The 20624-nt window shown below is 35.1% G+C and overlaps 1 protein-coding gene across 50 annotated transcripts in view; it reads left to right on the top strand.

The window, feature by feature from the left end:
- RIMS1 (regulating synaptic membrane exocytosis 1) overlaps nucleotides 1-20624 on the top strand; it is a 490562-nt gene that overhangs the window by 397931 nt on the left and 72007 nt on the right. For 36 of the 50 annotated variants that reach the window (XM_019830824.3, XM_023254094.2, XM_045057723.1 and 33 more), the window contains one exon: nucleotides 14709-14944. The exons of the other annotated variants lie outside the window; for them this stretch is intronic. In XM_019830824.3, coding sequence (XP_019686383.3) covers nucleotides 14709-14944 — 236 coding nt within the window. The remainder of the gene's footprint in view (nucleotides 1-14708; nucleotides 14945-20624) is intronic. 50 annotated transcript variants of the gene reach the window in all.

Raw genomic sequence — 20624 nt, forward strand, 5'->3', positions numbered from 1 at the left:
GGATGTTGGAATTTAAGGAAGGAAAATGGGTGGGCCTCTGATCAAAGGAGCAATTAGTACTCATCAAATAGAGAGCATTTTGTAATCAGAGTCCCAAAGCCAGGACAGTCTGTAGGCTGCCTGCCTGCCCTTAGAAGCTACTTTCAACTCAGATGCCAATCTGATTCAGTCAGCTGTGGCCAAGATGACAAGATACCAGACCCATCACACTTGAACACAAGCAAATGTGTATGACCTTTTTTTTTTATTCAAGGGGGAAGCAGTGTAACTGGAAGGCTTGTCCAGTACAGGTTGCTGAAAAGCAAAAAAAACAAAACAATAAAAACATTTATCATAGGTCTTCAATTCTACATATTGATACAAAATATTTGCTACACCTAGGAGAATGATCATTATCTCACCACAAGTACAGTTGACTCTTGAACAACATGGTTTGAATTGCCCAGGTCCACTTATATGCAGAAGATTTTTTTTCAATATATGAAGTACAGTGCTGTAGATGTATTTTATCTTCTTTATGATTTTCTTCCTCACACTTCTTTTTCTCTAGCTTATTTTATTGAAAGAATACAGTATATAATACATATAACATACAAAATATATTAATTAACTGTGTTTATTGGTAAGGCTTCTAGTTAGCAATAGACTGTTAGTAGTTAAATTTGGGGGGAATCAAAGTTATATGCATTTTTGACTGTACATGGAGTCAGCACCCTTGGCCCTGACATTGTTCAAGAATCAACTGTAATTAAAATTTCATGGACAGCATGTCACTGAACAGAGATGTGTGGATATATTGGAGGTAGAAACAGATACATGTCCATGGAGAAGATTTAGAGCTTAGATAAGTACCCATAAGCAATCAATGCATGTTGTCTACAGAATGTATTTAGGAAGTTTTTCATCCAGATAGGCAGATTGACATATAAGAAATGTGTGATATGAGATGATTTTTTAATGTTTTGGTATTCACTGAATATTGTACACCAGCTTTTGTTGAACATTGTGTGTGTGTGTGTGTGTGTGTGTGTGTGTTACAAATATATATTTAATTACATTTATAATAGCCTGGAAATACATGAGGATATATATTTTTAAGTAGCTATTTGCAGCCATTAAGATACTAAAATTGTTCTTAGAACAAATATAAAAACATATTGGCTTACCTAATATTTGAACAGAGTAGTTCTATTCTTCCCACCCTATTATCCACCTGGCTCCCAAATCAACAAAAAACTGGAAGCCACCCTAATTTTTAACTCTCGCCTGTCCTCCTTCTAATGCATTGCTCCTCAATGTTTTTACCATTATCAACCCCCTAAGAAGCCTTTTAGATGTTCTTTTCCTAATTGTCCTTTCCACGTGACATTTTAATATTGCAGATAACACTGTATCTGTTTATATACTGTGGCTGTTTAGAGGACCACAAACTGTTATATTATCTAAGAAATGTTTACTACTCTTACCTCCACCATGAACCAGTTGTTACCCTTTGGAAGCATATCACTCCCATTGAGAATGCATATTGAGATGAGTCATCAGGACTTACTGATTTTGCTTCTTAAATAGAACTCATGATCATACACTGAAGATTACAGAGAACAGAGGTGTTTATTCCTCTTTAATTGCCAGCTGAAAACTAACCAAATTTTTTGAGAAAGAAACTAAAAACCTCATCTACCATGAACCTAGGAGACAACTACATCTTTAAATTATAAATGATAGAAAACAGCTTTCAAATTCAGTTAAATCTGGACTAAAATGAGGAAAAACACCAAGAATAGATGCTGACTTATTCACCTATTGAATAGAATGTGGAGCTCTCTAAAATAAATGACACAGCTTTGGAAAGCCCCATCAGAAAAATTCGCATCTACAATCTGCGAGAACGAGGGACAGTTTTAGCACTGGAAAACACTGTATGTTTTATGCCTCAGAGTAGCAGATGACATCAACTCAGAGGAGAAGCCTCACAAGTCAGCTATGGCAGAGAGGCTATTGGGGGGGATGCATAGGGATCAATATGGCAAAAGCTATTTGATGTAGTTTGCAAAGAAATAAATTTCTATAACACAATTATAATACATACACCTTCATTACTAACCTTATGGATATTTTTGAAAACATCACTGGTCTGGATAACTCTACCATTATTCAAAAATAAGCAATAAGATGACACAATCCATCCAGTTCTGGGCATGACAACATAGTTTGTATCAGATTAACCTTCCTACCTCTAAAACTACAAAAACAAACAAGCAAATGTTTTAGGGTATTTGGAAGCAATTAAATTGGTAAAAATTTTAAGGACTTCAGTCTTTGAAAGAAGAGAAGAATATGAAATAGGTGCCAAATTTGCCCCAGTTTTCTTTGAAGGTATTTACAGTTCAGTGACATGGGATAATAGAGCCCAAGCAGAAAGCAGTGGTCTTACTGGGCTAAGGAGACAGATCACAGGTCAGACACAGAGCTGGAAACTGCATGGAGGGCTCCAAAATTTGCTATAGATTCCCCTAATGAAATTGGTTGGCGACCAATGTGATCGTGCACAGAGAAAGACTCCAAGAAACCAAACAAAAAGCAGCGGCTGGAAGATTAAAGAGCTGAGCAAAGATTCCAGCGGGTGCCCAATGCTGGGGAGATACAGATTGCCTTCAGTTTCTGCAGTCAGAGGGGCTTGAAAAATACCTTTGGGGTGGAGGGGAGCCTGTTTGGCTCAGTGGGTTAAATGTCTGACTTTGGCTCAGGTCATGATCTCACTGCTTGTGAGTTCAAGCCCCATGTCCAGCTCTGTGCTGACAGCTCAAAGCCTGGAGCCTGTTTCAGATTCTGTGTCTCCCTCTCTCTGCCCCTCCCTTGCTCACACTATCTTTCTCTCTCTCTCGCTCCCTCCCTCAAAAATACATAAACATTTTTTGAAAAAATGAAAAAATACTTTGATTTCTTATACAAATTTCAGAAAAGCCAAACTCTGGGAATAAGCATTACACTCTACAAGTGATGGCAAAGCTTTAAAATCAAGTCTGACCAGGAATAAGATGACTTCTAAAATTTTACCCTTACTGAAGGAAAATGAGAGAGTGAACATCCACAGTGTCTGGCATCTAATTAAAATTTATGGGGCATGATTAAAAAATTAATAAAAAAGGACCAACTGACTACAACCAACAGTACAATTTTTATATAAGGCCTTTAAAATAACCATGATTAATATATTCCAGAAAGCAAAGGAAGATGGATGTTTTCTACAGAGACCTGGAACCCATTTTTAAAAAAATGGCAATCCTAAAACTAAAAGATATAAAAAAAATTTAATAGGTGGGTTTAATGGCATGTTAGAAGCAATAGAACAGAGAATTCTTGAGTCGGTCAGTGGAAAGTATATAAATCAGTGCACAAAGAGAAAAAAAAAATTGGACAAGGCCCTAAGAGACATTTGGAGCATAATGAAAAAGTCTAATATACATGTAATTGGGATTCCAGAAGGAGGGGAAATGGCATAAACAATACTTGAATACTGTGGTACTAGCGGGGTTTTCCAAAATTAATGTAATACATCAAATTATAAGTCCAAAATCCTTTAAAAACCTCAAGGTGTGTAAAGAGAAAAAAATCTATCAATATCATGATCAAAGTACTGAAAACTAAAAAAACACTTTTATGAAGAATCAGAAGCAGAAAAAGAGCAGAAAAAAAGAAGACATTATCATTCAGTGCTTCACTGAAGCAACGATATAAGACTGGTTGAAATTTCAACAGATACCGTGAAAGCCAAAAAGCAATGGAACAACCAAAAGAAAAAATGCTTTAGAAAAAAAATTAAAACTTCAAGCTTAAAATTTTATCCTTAATAAATATTACCCTTCAAACATATCCTACAGACAAGAAAGGAAGAAATGAAGGAAGGAAGTAATGGAAGGAAGGAAGGAAGGAAGGAAGGAAGGAAGGAAGGAAGGAAGGAAGGAAGGAAGGAAGAAAGGAAGGAAGGAAGGAAGGAATACTAGAATAAAAACCAGTAGGATAATTCATCACCAATAGACCTATACTCCATGTTGAAGGAAAACGTCCCCAGTCAGAAACACTAAATTTGAGGAAAGAATGAACACTGGAAAGAGTTAATGATGATAACAACAACATCTTGTGGTAGTTACAACATATGTAGAAGTAAAATATATAAAACACCTAGGTAAAAGGTAGAAATGAAAGGAGTAGAATTAAGCTGTTGTAAAATTTTTGCATTCTTCTGAAAGTGTTAAAATGTATAATTTAATGAAGTTTCTAATAAGTCAAGGTACATATTTTAATCCTTAGGGTGTCCACTAATAAATAATAGAAGAACACATAACTCAAATGCTGATAGTGGAGAAAAAAACCACAGAATTAATCTAGTTAGGCATGGAGAAGTAAATGAAGAATGTAAAAGAAGTAAAAGAAGAAACATGATTATTAAAAATAAGTGGCAAGTGATAGACTCAATTCCAGTTATATCAGTAATTCCATCAAAAGTAAATGGTCTTGGGGAACCTGGGTGGCTCAGTTGGTTGAGTACCCCACTTCGGCTCAGGTCATGATCTCATGGTTTGTGGTTCTAGCCCCGCGTCAGGCTATGTGCTGACAGCTCGGAGCCTGGAGCCTGCTTCTGAATCTGTGTCTCCCTCTCTCTATGCCCCTCCCCGGCTTGTGCTCTGTCTCACTCTCTCTCAAAAATAAATAAACATTAAAAAAATGTTTTTTTTTAAAGTAAATGGTCTAAATACACATATCCACTGTTGTGAAATGAAAAAAGGAAGATCTCAGTGAAGAATACACATATTTAAATGGTACAGTTTTATGCCGATAAATTTTATAATTCAGATCGATGTTAGCCAAACTATGACCAACAAGCCAAATCTGGCCCACTGCCTATTTTTGTGGGAAAAAAAAAAAGGTTTATTGGAACACATCTATGCTCATTTGCCTATATATTATCTATGGCTCTTCACCCACCACAATAACAAACTTGAATAATTGCAACAGAGACAGTCTGTTCCACAAAACCTAAAATATTTACTATATGGCCCTTTATGAAATAAGTTTACCTAAACCTGACTTAGACAAAATGTACAAATTTCTTAGAAAGCACAACTTATCAAAAATGACATAAGAAAAAATAAAAACTTTGAAGAGTCCTGTATCTGGTTTTTTAAAAAAATTTTTAATGTTTATTTTTTAAAGAGAGAGGTAAGGGAGACAGAGCATGAGTGGAGGAGGGGCAGAGAGAAAGGGAGACTCAGAATCTGAAGCAGGCTCCAGGCTCTGAACTGTCAGCACAGAGCCCAATGTGGGGCTCGAACCCATGACTGTGAGATCATGATCTGAGCCGAAGTTGGATGTTTAACTGGCTAAGCCACCCAGGCGCCCCATGAGAGTATTATATCTGTTTTTTAACTGATTCCGTAATTATTTTAATGCTCCCCAGAAGGGAAACTCCTTACCCAGGTGGGCTCACTGATAAATTATTCCAAATATTTAAAAAATAATTCTCTCAGGCTTCTGCCAATTTTTCTAGAGAATAAAATGTAAAAATACTTCCAAAATTATTTTTGTGAAGCCAGCCTATCCTTGATAAATTTGATAAGGACATTATAACATAGGAAAATTATAAACCCAAATCTCATTAAAGTAGTTGAAACAAAGTTTCAGCAAATTGAATCAAGATAGATATATAATAGATGAATGAATGGATAGATTGATTGATTTTGAGAGAATGAAAATATGTCAAAAATATTTGTTCCACAAATGCAACATTTGTTTAACATTTTCTCCATGTAATTCATTACAGAATTAAAGAATTATATCGTCATCTCAATAGAAACAAAATATTTGATAAAATTCTCACATATATATGATTAAGTATCTTAGCAAACTAAGAACTTTTTTAAAATGATAAAAGTTACCTACAGTAATTTTACAGCAAGCATTGTACATCTGTATTATTTACAGTGTGAGCCAAAGTGAAAATCACCACCAGACATCCTTTGCAGTACCTATGAGATCCCTAAAATTGTGCTAAATTTAGTATATGAACTTTTTTTTTATTATCTGTAGTTCTAGGATCCTGTAAGCCATAGTACAGACTTTGCATATACTGGTTCTATATATAAAGTAGAACTCCTATTCCTAATGGACGGCTAGCCACTTCTGGTTAAATGAAATTTGTTCTCAACTAAATATTCTAAGATCAGTTAGTCATTTTATTTATTTTTTTTTTTTTTAAATTTTTTTTTTCAGCGTTTATTTATTTTTTTGGGGGACAGAGAGAGACAGAGCATGAACAGGGGAGGGGCAGAGAGAGAGGGAGACACAGAATCGGAAACAGGCTCCAGGCTCCGAGCCATCAGCCCAGAGCCCGACGCGGGGCTCGAACTCCCGGACCGTGGGATCGCGAGATCGTGACCTGGCTGAAGTCGGACGCTTAACCGACTGCGCCACCCAGGCGCCCCACAGTTAGTCATTTTAACTGAAAACCTGATTCTAATCTTGCATTTTTATACTTTGTCAGCAAATGACTCACAAACTTCTCTTATTACATTGTGAATATTTACATCAAATGGAGCCAGTTTGTCAAAGTTTTATTTTTTTGCCCTTCAGGCTTACTGTTCACAACTACAATAAAACAGGGTAAATAATTCACTTTTCCTCAAACCTTCTACAATTTAATGTATCTACTCAAGTTCTGTCCTTTTACTCTCTTCATTCACATTCTAGGTATTTTACTGTAAGCAATGATGTCCTTCTTTTCCTTTGATAAATAAAAACACATCTATTACCTTGAATTTGTATCCATATATTTTACCTAGTGTGGAACCAACCATCAATATTAGTTACAACTTTTATTTTATTTTATTTTTTAAATTTATTTTTATTATTTATTTTGAGAGGGGGCAGGGGGAGGGGCAGAGAGAGAGAATCCCAAGCAGGCTCCGTGCTGTCAGCACAGAGTCTGATGATGCAGGGCTTGATCCCATGAACCACAAGATCGTGACCTGAGCTGAAATCAAGAGTCAGGTGCTCAATCCACTGAGCCACCCAGGCACCCCAGTTACAATTCTAAGCTAAGCTTCTGTCTCATAGAGAACACTCAGAGGTAGAAAATCAGGCATAGCAGGCTGTCATATACAAGAAATTTAGCACACCAGCAAGTTACATAGCACACATAACAAAGCAACGTATGCCTACAGTATCCCTTAGACATTTTCTTAAAATTGCAAAAATGAAGATAAACCTTATCAAAGGCAAAGCTACTGGATACCATATGAAAAATAGGCATTTTTAAAGTACGTATGTGTGTGTGTGTGTGTGTGTGTGTGTGTGTGTGTGTGTGTGTGTGTATATATTCATTCCTTGGTTATTGACCAAGTTTTATATTCTGACTTACTTAGCAGTTATTCAGACATTCAAAGATATTTTTTATTAATTAATGAAATATAATGCTAATGCTAAATCTTAAAGTTAACTAATTAATCACTTGGAAATTTTAAGCTGACATTCCAACCAGCTTAATTACTATTGATATCAGACTTTAATCACAATTATAGTTCAATTTAGTTATTACATAATTTTACATTTTTTATAATTTCAAACATTATTGGAAGAAATGTTAACTTACCCATTAAGTAAAACCAGTATAGGAAGTTTAGGAATTCTAGGTTAATCTGTCTATGAAAACCAACCTAAGTCTTTAAAAATAAAGTAAGATTTTGTGCTTGTATTATATACCATCCTGAGGAAATCTGTAAGAAGACATAAAACTTTTTTTAAGTTGAGATAAATTCACATACCATAAAATTTACCCTGTGAAATGATGCAATTTAGTGGTTTGTAGTATAGTTACAATTAGGTGTGCAGTCATCACAACTATCTAATTCTGGAACACTTTTATCATCCCCCACAAGAAACCCATACCCATTAATACTCGCTTCCCATTCCTTCTAGCTCCCAGTGACCACTAATCTACATTTGTCTCCATGGATTTGACTATGGGACATTCCACTTAAATGGAATCATACAATAAGTAGCCTTGCGTATCTAGCTTCTTACACATAGTATGTTTTTAACTTCATCCATGTTTATAGCATGAATCAGTACTTCATTCCTTTTTATGGTTGATAATATTCCATTGTATGGATATACCACATTTTGTTTCTCCATTCAACAGTTTGTGAACATTTAAGTTGTCCTCTTTTTAACTATAAAGAATTATGTTGATATGAGTATTCATATGTAATTTTTCATATGGATATGTGTTTTAAATTCTCTTGAGTATGCACCTAGGCATGGAATTGCTAGGTCATATGGTAACTACATTTAACTTTTGAATGGAATTACTGAGTCATTCAGTAACTCTTGAGTTTCATTGAACTGTTATCTAAGTTTAACTAAACTGTCACACTTTTCCAAAGCAGCAGCATCATTTTATTTCCCCATCAGCAATGTATGAGGATTCTAGTTTCTTCGATTCTCATCAGTACTTGTTATTGTCTCTTTTTTATTATAGCTATCCTAGCATATATGAAGTGGCATCTCATTGTGGTTCTCATAAGACTGTTTTAAGCCAAATTTACTGAACTAGTTTGATATATCTAAGGATTCACTGTGTGGATTTAAGTTCTTATATTAAAATTCTTACGAGTTAGCAATTCCCTGAGAATTTTTTTCTTAGAAGGCAAGCATATTCAAAATATTAGAATTTCAGTTTATTTTTTCTGTACAGATTCTTCAGTTACCTATATTAAAATTACTTAAATACTCATCTGTATAGATCAATCAGGAACAGGAGCTCTATTAAATTTCAGATACCTTGGAATCTAATATCTGTCTGCCTGGACAGCTATCCCTAGGGTTCACAGAGAGTAAGAGGTTTTTGTTTTCAATAATAAAGACTATTTTTAAGCATGCCAAGAGAACTGGCAACTTCAGTTTTACCACTTAGCCATAGGGCCAAAATTGACATGGAAACCAAAGCCCAGACTTTCAAGGGCAGTTCTGGAAACACATTTTCAACACATTTTCATAAGTGATATGAACTTCTAGCAGCAAACACACATGTAAAAAGACGAACAAGCCAGATTTTCTGTCATTCACCATCCAACTTGTAATATATCCTGATGTCTGCCATCCAGGAGATTTAATTCCACAGATGGATTTCCTATTGTTGCTCCCATTAGTGAGGAATGTATCATTAGTCACAAGTAAGTGAAATAAAAGCGAAACTTACCAAGAACCAGAAACAAAGAGACATGGAAAACCAGAGTCAGTAAAAAGAAAGCAGAGACTGAAAGTCATGTTCTGTTGGGACTTGTTTAAAGGCAACCTTGGGCTTGAGTTCATGAGGTGCCCTGCTCCACCAACAAAATTTAGTTGGATCCGGTAGAGTCCACTTGGGCATTTTGATGGGACTCCCCAACATAATAAAAACATTCTCAGGGCACCTGCTGGCTCAGTCAGTTAAGCATCTGACTCTTGACTTTGGCTCAGGTCATGATCTCATAGTTCGTGAGTTCAAGCCCCACATCAGGCTCTGCAATGACAGTGCAGAGCCTGCTTGGGACTCTCTGTCTCTCTCTCTCTCTCTCTCTCTCTCTGCCCTTCCCTCACCTTCTCTCTCTCTCTTTCTCTCTCTCTCTCTCACAAAAGTAAATAAATATAATTCTCAAAATTAAAACACAGTAATAAGAAAAACACATAGCAAATATTGAAGTTTTAATTAATTAGTGAGAAAACCAACAGAGTTATATAATGGTTCCAAAGATGATCCAAGAAGTTCATGTACCTATATATACATATATATATATATATATATATATATATATATATATGTATATATATATATATATATATATATGTATATATATATATATATATATATATATAGAGAGAGAGAGAGAGAGAGAGAGTCATTGAAAACAAAAAGGAATGTTGGAATAAGATTATGAATTCAGATTCAAAACTGGTTAATATTCTGTAGGTCAATAAAACCATAACCCTTTGGAGTTACCACCTCTTCTAAATAGTAATCATTTGTCCTTATTAGTTTTATTCAAGTTAACATCTAGCTTTACAGAGTTGTAAAATATTTGTGGTATAATTATTATAAGATTAAATAGTAAGTAAAAAGTGTTATTACATTGCCCTAGAGAGTCAAATGGCCTGTAAGTGGGCTTGTTAGATAATGCTCAAGCATGGCATTAAAAAAGGAAGGCAGCTTTTTTTTTTTTCTTTTTTGGTGTCAAATCCACATTAGATTTTTCTGTGAGGGGGGCAATTATTAGTCTGAGCAATTGGGGAATGGGGTATCTTTAATATGATATGAACGATAAGTTTGAGAGCAGTTTTTTGGTTGGGTGGAACATGTTATGTTTAAGAGACAGATCCAAACAAGAATGTCACTTGATAGCTGGCTACATAAATGTGAAGTTCAGGACTGAGTACTGAGGACAGGTGGAGAAAAACAATTGGAATTTGCAGCATACAGATAATACGTAAAGCCTGAGACCAGATGAGACATGTAGCTAATTAGTCTCCTACAGAAGAATATAGGTCAGAGGGCCACACACTGAAATGCTCCAGTATTTAGTGATGAAAGAGGATAAAGGTTGCCAGTGAGGCACTAGGTAGGAAAATCATAAAAATAAAATGTTTCAAGATCGGTAGAATCAAATGCATTGTCATATACATGATTTATTGAGAAGTCAAAAGGATAAGGACTATGCAATGATAGGACTTTGCCATGTGAAGAAGTCATTGGTGACTTTGATAAAAGGCAGCTTTGGTGAAATACTAGGGACAAAACCTGATTTAAGTTAGTTCAGGATAGAATAGGAAGAGAGGATGTATGGACAACTGTTTGAGTAGATTTTTAGCAAAAATCAGTAGCCAGAGGGAGAGGGAATATTGAAGGAATATGGAGGGTTTTTTGTTTAATTTTAAAGATGGGTTATATCATAGTCTATTTGTATACTGACATCACTATTTTTTTACTCCCTACTCATAAATCTTCAATTCACTTAGCAATTGGAATGATACTGTGACAGATTTAGTCATGTATAAGGTGCATGCTGATATGAGATATCAGAATCCTAAAATAACCAATAAAAAATAGAAAACAAAGGGCTGCGGGGGCGCCTGGTTGGCTCAGTCAGTTAAGGTCTGACTTTGGCTCAGGTCATGATCTCATGGTTCGTGGGTTCGAGCCCCACATCGGGCTCTCTGCTGTCAGCGCAGAGCCTGCTTCAGATCCTCTGTCTCCTTCTCTTTCTGCCCTTCCCATGCTCATGCGCTCTCTCTTTCCCTCTTTCAAAAATACACAAACATTAAAAAAAAAATTTTAAAGAAAAGAAAATAGAGGCTGGGAAACAGTAGCCATGACAATAAAGGGACTCTTAGAAGTTTATGAAGCAGAAAGCCTTAAAGTACATCCTGAAGGATGAGACTAAATGACAGGAATGGTTTTCCAGGCAATTGAAGCAGAACAAATAAAAGGCTACAAATTAGGGAAATAGCATATTCAAGCACCTGGGTGGTTTATTAGGTTGAGTATTCAACTCATGATTTCGGCTCAGGTCACAAAGTCGTGGGATTGAGCCCCATGTAGGGCTCCATGCTGTATGTGGAGCCTGTTTAATTAAGATTCTGTCTCTCCCTCTGTCGCTCTCCCCAGATCACGCTCTCTATACATGTAAAATAAAAAAATAAAAAAATAAAGCATATTTGTACTTAGATGGTAACCTTCACTTGGATTAAACTACCCTGACTGATTAGACCCCAGAAACCTCTGCCCTCAATTAGGTAAACAGAATTGAAAATGTTTTAACATGTTCTCATTGAACATTATGATATTCTAGATTCTTTAGGAAGCTACGCACAGTCATCATATCATATAAGAATGCTTTAAAGATTCTTGAGGTGCCTGGGTGGCCCATTCGGTTGAGTGTCTGACTCCTGGTTTCGGCTTGGGTCATGATCTCAAGGTTCATAGGATAAAACCCCGCAACGGCCACATCTGTGCTGGCAGTGTGGAGCCTGCATGGGATTCTCGCTCTCCCTCGCTCTCTCTGCCCCTTCCCTGATTGCTCTCTGTCTCTCTCTGTCTCCCTCTCTCTCTAAGTAAATAAATAAATACTTTTTAAAAAGAATGCTTTTAAGATTCTAAATAAAATGTTTTATTTTTTGAGGAAAAAGTCTACCAGTTATTCACAAAATAACATAAGTTCTTAATCCCCTAAATGGTAATGACTAGAAAGATTTACCTAATTTTTTAAAGAAATTTTGTCAGTGTAATAGAACATTTCATTGCTGTGATTAAATATCCATTAAAAAATGTTTGAATCTTCTTAGCTCTTCTTGAATACATTTTCATGATAGAAATATTATTGAAAGCATTGCCCTATCCTTTTAAATTTTTCTATAGCCTGAAGAACACTGTTGAAAATTTTACAATAGTACTTTTTGTGAAATAACTTTTAAAATACAAATTTAAAGTTTAATAGAATCCAATTTTCATGGAAATAATAAGAAAAAAGGTACATGTTAATTTATCCATATTTTATTATAAAGGTAAAAATAAAATCATTAGAAGGGAAGTTTCAAATAATTCCTGTGAGGAGTGTGCTGCAAAGATTGGTGAGAGGTGGAAAAACTACTGATTTCTCAGTCACAGGTGTTTAATTGAAGATGGACATCATGACTGCAAAACTGACCAAATTGTGACATTGCTTCATGTCCTTCAGCAGAAGTCTGCAAGTAAAACAGTAGAGAAAGCAGGTGGCAAGAGCAGACTTAAGGAGAGGTGGCAGATTTAGATAATGCACTGAAATAAATTGCTGAGGACACAGAAGAAATTTACTGGAACATTTATCAGGAAAGAAAGTCCACTGCAGTTGGGAATATAAACCCCACAGGAATCCATTTTGGACTGGCTATATGTTCATGTTTTGAAAAAGAGTTGGCATAAAATGCATAGCAGAATTATCAGGTTTGCAAATGAATTTAAAAACTTTGAGTTAATGAAAAGCTGATTAGAATAAATTGAAAGAATATAAATATTAATATTATTATTGATATGGACCAGTTCAAGTAATACAACTAGGGATTAAAAATTCCAAATGATTCCTATCAAAGAAGGGTCTCATTTTTCTATTCAATTCATGGAAGGATCCTAAAGATCAAACAATCTTGTTTCTTTTCCATTGCTTCTAAGTCTTCCACAATCTCACTTTTCCACATTTCTCAACTCACCCTAATATATCAATTTCCCTTCCTCCGAAAGCACTCATTATATATATGACCACAAATATATTACATGATCCCAACAATTTGTTTTATCATTTCTAATCATATTAGGATTTATCCCAACATGACTATTAAATATCATCACTCTTAAAAGATGCTTATGTTAAGGGGCACCTGGGTAGCTCAGTCAGTTGAACATATGACTTCAGTTTGGGTCATGATCCCATGGTTCATGAGTTTGAGGCCCTCATTGGGCTCTCCGCTGTCAGCACAGAGCCCGCTTCAGATCCTCTGTCCCCTTCTGTCTCTGCCCCTCCCCTGCTCACACTCTCTCTCTCAAAAATCAATAAACATTAACATTTCTCTCTCTCCCTCCCTCTGCCCCTCTCCCCCACTCATGCTTTCTTTCTTTCTCCCTCTCTCTCTCTGGAAAAAAAAAAATGCTCTATTAACGTACTTTGTACTTGAAAACAAGAAATAGAAAATTGAGAAGATGGTGCTGAGTGTCACGTAAGCCAGTTTTTTGCAGATATTTTAAAGAAACATAAAATAATGAGGGTCATTTCAGATCTGTCAAACTAGATCTTTATTGGACCAAAAGGGGCCAGTCTAGATGCAATGCAATGTAATTTAAAGGATTTGAAGAATCCTAACATCTATAGCTCCCAACTTGCTTGCCCTACCTCTCTGCCCAGTTCACAGACATACATTTACTTTGGCAGGTAGAGATGGTTTTTTTCCCACCAACATGGTGCCTGAAATTCTCAACAATAATTTTCTAATTTAGGAGAGAAGGGCAGTAATCTGTTCAGATAAATGAGTACAGTCTGGGAACATAGACAAGTAAGTTTTGGTAGGAAAGAAAAAAAGGAATATCTCAACCTGAGCATATGAATTTGAAATACTCAAAGAGAAAAATGAGATGAAATTTGGAGGAGATGGAGCATGAGGGGACAAAGAAGTAGGAGGGAAATGCAATTTTTTTTGCCTCATTAACAGTGTTTCCTAGACTCATTAAGCCTCAGGTGGCAAAGAGATGTCTGTTAGTTGGAAGTAGAACAGAGCTGTTTTCATTTTTTAAACCTTGTATGGCAAACTCAGAGTATCCATTTTTTATTAATATTTTTTCCTCAGGAATGTATATGAACTTGTCTTATTGATTTAAATATCCTTGTTTTTCTCTGAAAGTAACACACTAAAAAATTAGTAACATTTACCTCCTTTTGGATAACACTGGTTGCATTTGTTTTCACTAAAAGTTTATGGATTCCTTGTTGAAATACTATTGTTTTGAGCTATATAGTTGTAAGACTACTATGCAACTGGCTTTTCCCCCTAAAAATTTGCCTGGATTATTTCAAAATAAATTAGATTTAGAGTTTCAGTTTTGCTGACCTATAATTTATGGATGCGTATATGTTTTTACTTTGTAAATATAGTTCATTTACCCCTAAAATGCAAGGCAGACGGATGGGGACTTCAGGAAGAGCCATCATGAAGAGCACCAGTGTGAGTGGGGAGATGTACACACTGGAGCATAATGACGGCAGTCAGTCCGACACAGCTGTGGGTACAGTTGGAGGAGGTGGAAAGAAAAGGAGATCCAGCCTGAGTGCCAAAGTGGTTGCCATAGTGTCTAGAAGGAGTAGAAGCACATCCCAGCTAAGCCAAACAGGTGAGTGAAGTGAATTCAATTTAGATACCTCGAGTTCTTGCTGGAGAGACAAAAGTGGATCCTCGTGCTATGGCTTGTGAGTGATTGCAGAGCGTATTGATTCTTCTTTGCAAAGGAAGTTTATTTTTCTGTCTCTGAAAATCTGTTACATATACGATTTTATTTTTTTTTTTCTGTGCAGCTGTCTAACAAGGTATCATTTGTCAATCGGTAAAGTGGTCAGATATTTTCCTTTAAGTTAAAAAAAAAAGTAAAGCCATGTTTATAAATATGCAAGGAAATGCAAAGAAGTATTAAAGATCCAAATTTATTTATATGCAAGAAAAGCAACAGGATTCTCCTTTTCAAAATGTTCCATAATACAATTACCTATAATTTAGGCTCTATATTTTGATGGAAAAGAATGTCAGTTGTGCAACTTGAGATATAGTCTTCAAGGTACTGTATGAATGTAATTATTGAACTGTGATTGTTATATTTTCAGTGCAAGTTAAAAACCCGGCAGTTATTTCTACTTTAGAAAATGGGTCAGTGGATTTGTGCAAAGAATAATGTCTTAATACAAATTTGAGTTTCCAGATATTTTCTACTGCTTATAAATCTTAAAAGATTTATGTCCTCAAGGTATATAGAAAAAGGCAAAACACAGAAGGGAGAATGGTTATTTCTGTACTATAAAATATTTTTTAAATTGCCCCAAATTACATAATATTTGATCAAACATATTAGATTAATTCATTACTATGTTCAGTACTGTGGAAAACCAAAGGTAAGTGAAATACTGAATTGATTAAATTGTCAGCACTTGTTTCTTCTGTTATAACCGTTGGTTCCATATTTTTGTTCCTTAACAGCAAAAGTCTTGTTGTAACAACATTTACTTATTCCAGAAAACGTTCATGGAATTCTTTTCTGTAGTTGACTTGGCATCCTGGAGAGTATCTATTTTAAAATGTGCATTCTAGTGGACATATTTACAAATAAATTAAAGGTAGGAAATTGAACCATTCAGAAACTGAAGTACAGCACACAGCTATTTAAACAGAGGTTTGTCTTTCTGAAAATCATAGAATAAACCTAGATTATCTAAGTCTCTGATGGATCTGTCTCTATGCCATCCCACTAAGATGAGCTGTTTATTGCAAAGGAGAATCTTTTATCTTTCTGAGGGTCGGATTTCTCCTTGAGTAGGAGGCATTTTTTCATTTGTGTTGTCTTATTTTTGATGGTGACGCTTCCTGGTTTTTGGTATTGATCTAATGATAGTTTACAGTGTGGGGTATGGATAAGGCTTTTACCACCAGGTTTGAAAATCCTTCATCCCTTAGATGAAATGGAAATGTTCTTTTATGAACCAGTGCTTCCTGCGTGAGAGGCTGTGGATTTAGCGGACTGCTTATCTTCTTCTGCTAACTATCCACAGTCTCTCTTCCTTTATTTTGCCCCTATAATTCCTTCTCTACCATTCACTAAAGTAGAATTATATTTTCCTAGAATAAAACACAATAATAATTTAGGAACTATACTTGTTACATAGCTCTGTAGGTAATAGGTTCAAATGATTGTCATTGAAATACTTAATTAGCCTCTTTGCTTTATTAATTTAAATTTTATTCTGTTTATGGTCATTGTTGAATTTCAAATAATATTTACCTTTTCAAAAGTTGCATTGTTTTTTTGTTTTTTTTTTAATTAAAAAAAAATTTTTTTTAACTTTTATTTATTTTTGAGACAGAGAGAGAGAGAGCATGAACAGGGGAGGGTCAGAGAAAGAGGGAGACACAGAATCTGAAACAGGCTCCAGGCTCTGAGCTGTCAGCACAGAGCCTGACGCGGGGCTTGAACTCACCGACCGCGAGGTCATGACCTGAGCAGAAGTCGGACGCTTAACCGACTGAGCCACCCAGGCGCCCCAAAAGTTGCATTGTTAATAATCTCCACAGAATACCCTACTTTAGAAAATTAGGTTGCAGTGTAAGGGAGCAAAAAAGACATTGGATTACAAAGCCAAGCTAACAAAACAATTATTTTCTAAAGTGACTCAGTAAATCACCTGTTACTTCATCTCTCTAGGATTCAGTTTGCTTATATAATGTGGGGGGGGGGGGGGCAGGGGGCGGATTGGACTATCTGTCCTCCTATGATATTTCCAGGTATAAAATTTTATTTATATTTTCTATATCATAATTTTACCTTCTTTTTGATAACTTCTTATTGATCTTTCTAAAGCAAATGACAGATGGTGACAAACCTTAATTATCATTCCTCTTTGTTTCAGTGCATGGCCTGATTTTTCTTCCTCTTCTGTCTTCTACAAGTGATATGGAGAGGAAAACAGCATTACTTTAAAACAAGCTGTGTATTCTGGGGAATAGAATGTATTACATTTAATGTAAATGTTTAATTATTTTAATGTAGAAGAAAAGGCTAAGTAAGGGCTTCTCTTTTAGTGAACCACTAATCCGTACACTCTGGGTTACAGTTTCTCTTCTACAATATAGATGAGAGATAATCAGAAAAATGTGAAACGCTTGGAAATAAAAGTTTAATCAGCTTTTCTAAGAATGATATATTACAAGCACATTGCTTTTCTGTTTTTGTTTTTATAGCCACAAGTTTGCTTAAAGGAGTATATTTGAGTGTTTGTTTGAAATCAAGTAAAATTTATTTCAGCAAATTGATAGCATGGTAAATTTTATATACTATACACACACATTCATGTATATGTATTTATTATGAAGAGTAGTTACTGTGCTCTTTAATATATATAAAATTATTCTTACATATAATTTACTACTCTCTTCAATTATAGGTAATTATTTTTACAGGATATTTCAATTATAAATATTAATATTTTAAAAACACCTTTACCACACTATTTATTCATAATGAAAATAGGAATAGCTTCTTTAAATATGTATTTTTAAATAGGACATTTCCAATGACTCTAGGTGCTACTACTGGTAAATGTCTTCAAGCCGTCTTGCATATAGCAAAAAACCTATTCAGTAAGCAGTAGCTAGATTAGTTTGAAAAGCAAAATAGTGAAGGAAAGGGAATTATGAGAAAAAGCTCCATATCTAGAAATATTTTGGAATTGAGGCTCAGAGTAAACTTAGGGCTAATCTTTATAACTTTATCTACAAATGTAAGATAATTTTAAGTATCATAAGAATGATTATTCATGTGTCTAAGTGAATAAAACTAATAATGATTTACATTTCTAGAGCTTTTGCCATTCACTCTTAAGTTATATACATGCATATGTGTGTACATATAATTTCACTCCTTTATTGGTCACAACAAACTTATTAAGTACTCTTATTATTACTATTTCCATTTTGAAATTGAAGAAATTAAAGCATTGAGTGATTGGGTAATTTCTTAAGTTCCTATTGTAAGTGATTGGGCCAGAATTTAAACCCAGGCTTCCAGGTGCCCAAGCCTATTCTCTTCACTCTGCAAAAAAGAAGAGTTTGAAATAAGGTTCAGCGAACATTTAAGCACAATTCTGTTGTTAGTACATGATAGACAATATACCAGGCACTGGGCTAGGACCTAGGAATACTAAAGAGATGAATGAAATATTGCCTCTGGCTTCAAAGATGCCACAGTAGAAAAGGGTGAATTACATATAAATATTCCATCTCAGAAAGGGCAATTATCCATTTATCAAAGTGGTACAGAGGAAGCACAGAATGTGATTCACTCTCATGCAATCTTGAGAGGCTTCTTTGAAGAGGTGAAACTGAATATTAAAAATTAAATCAGTAATACCATATAGGGAAGCTCATTCCAGGTGAGACGGCACAGCACATTGATAAAATGTTGAAAATGATGAGTGCTTATTCCCCTGAGAAAGGTATACATCCTAAAATCATATAAAAGATTTCTATAACTCTAATGGATATTCATTCTCACTGCAAGAAACAGCTCATCTCAGAACAGATCTTAGATCAAAGAAGCACTGTGCATCCGAGACTATGATTTCTGCTTAGAACTTTTAACTTTTATGAAGAAAACATCTGTAAATGTAAAATATCATCAGCTCTATTTTCTATCAGTTCTATTTTTCTATCATCAGAAAGTGTTCAATTTACTTTATCTTAAATTATTGAATAACTGTATTTCCAGTATTATACCAGCCACAGTAGGTATTTCAAAATTAAAAGTATCATCCCCAGTGGAAGGAAATTATTCACACTCGAAGTAAACATGAACCAAAGAACTAAATGAAAAAATATAAAGCAAGTGCCAAATGTAGTAAAACCCCTTGCCACTTACATATGTTACCAAAAGAAGTGGGAAGACAATTTGGTCTAAGATCTATGTCTCAAGATGAGAGCACATGCAGAATTAGGAAATAATTATGGTCTAACCATTTAATAAAATTATTATTATATCATTAACAGTTGAAGATATTTTATTAGATTAATATCATGTTTAATGATCAAAACTGCTTACATTATGGAGATGTTGCAGTTCTATTTTATAATTTTCAAACAATTAAGAGTCAGTTATGTACCAAGAATGTACTAAAAAATCATTTGTTTCTTTGGTAATAGTCTGTGTTTTTCTAAAAATTTTCCCCCATGCCAAATTTTACTTTTCCCTATCCAAATCCTTTCCTTCAAGATCCTGCTCAAGGCCTTGTAACTCTATAAGTTGTCCCCTTTTTCTTCAACCTTTACCAGTATCCGTTTCTGTGAATTCCTATTAGATCAAGCTCTGACTTTACTGTCAATTTGCTGCAAGCACGAAAATTTGAGGCTACTGCCATGAGCAAAGTAATAGGTATATATTTTATAAGGAAGCATATCTCACATGGATATGGATAAACAAAAATTTCCATGACTTGAAAATGATGCACACTCCCTCTGAGTAAAGAAACTCAACCTGTACCAAAAAAAAAAAAAAAAAAAAAAAAAAAAAAACAACTTTCCGTTACATTAAGCTCCTGTTTTCCTCCTCATTCTTGTGTGCATGGAACAGGGCCTCTTCCAGGTGCCTACAGGATCCACTCATGTCTATAGGCCCTGCAAAGCCTTCTCCTCCTTTTTTGATCTGGCTGGCACATTTAGCATTATATTTTAGGGTTTAGGCCTTTAAGAAGGATGAAAGAGTCACTACTACCTTCTGGCTGCCCTAATATTCCTGCAAGAATCCCTGAAGCAAAGAAGCAGAAAGTAATTTTGTGGAAATTATTAAAAGGCTAATAATTTTTTTGGAAAGGTGGAAAGAAAAATACTGGGAAAAAAACACAAATATATATTTCAATAAATTATCCCAGCCCATGGACACAGTTTGGCTGAAACAAAGGTGTATGAAAAGACTTAGTGGGAAATACATTTAGAAAAAAGGTTGGGGCCACGTCTTTTGAAGCCCTGTAAGGGACTTTGCTCACTGCTTGATGGAGACATTTTAATCAAGAGAATAGAAGAAACAGCTGTGCCACTGGAAGCTCAAACAGAAGCCAGGTGTACAAACTGAGCGAGGAAGCAAGGAAGTCGGTGTGAGCTAACAGATCAAATGACATATAACACAGTGAGCTAGAGAAGGAGCTATGGAAAAGGAAAAGAATGAGCTCACTCAGAAAGGAATGGACTGAAAATGGCATTAAGAGAAGATAAGGTGAGATGCCCTTATTCAGGAATAACTTCTAAGGGAAGAAGCTTGTGTA

Source organism: Felis catus, chromosome B2 (genome assembly GCF_018350175.1).
Source record: "Felis catus isolate Fca126 chromosome B2, F.catus_Fca126_mat1.0, whole genome shotgun sequence".
Classification (NCBI taxonomy): Eukaryota; Metazoa; Chordata; class Mammalia; order Carnivora; family Felidae; genus Felis; species Felis catus.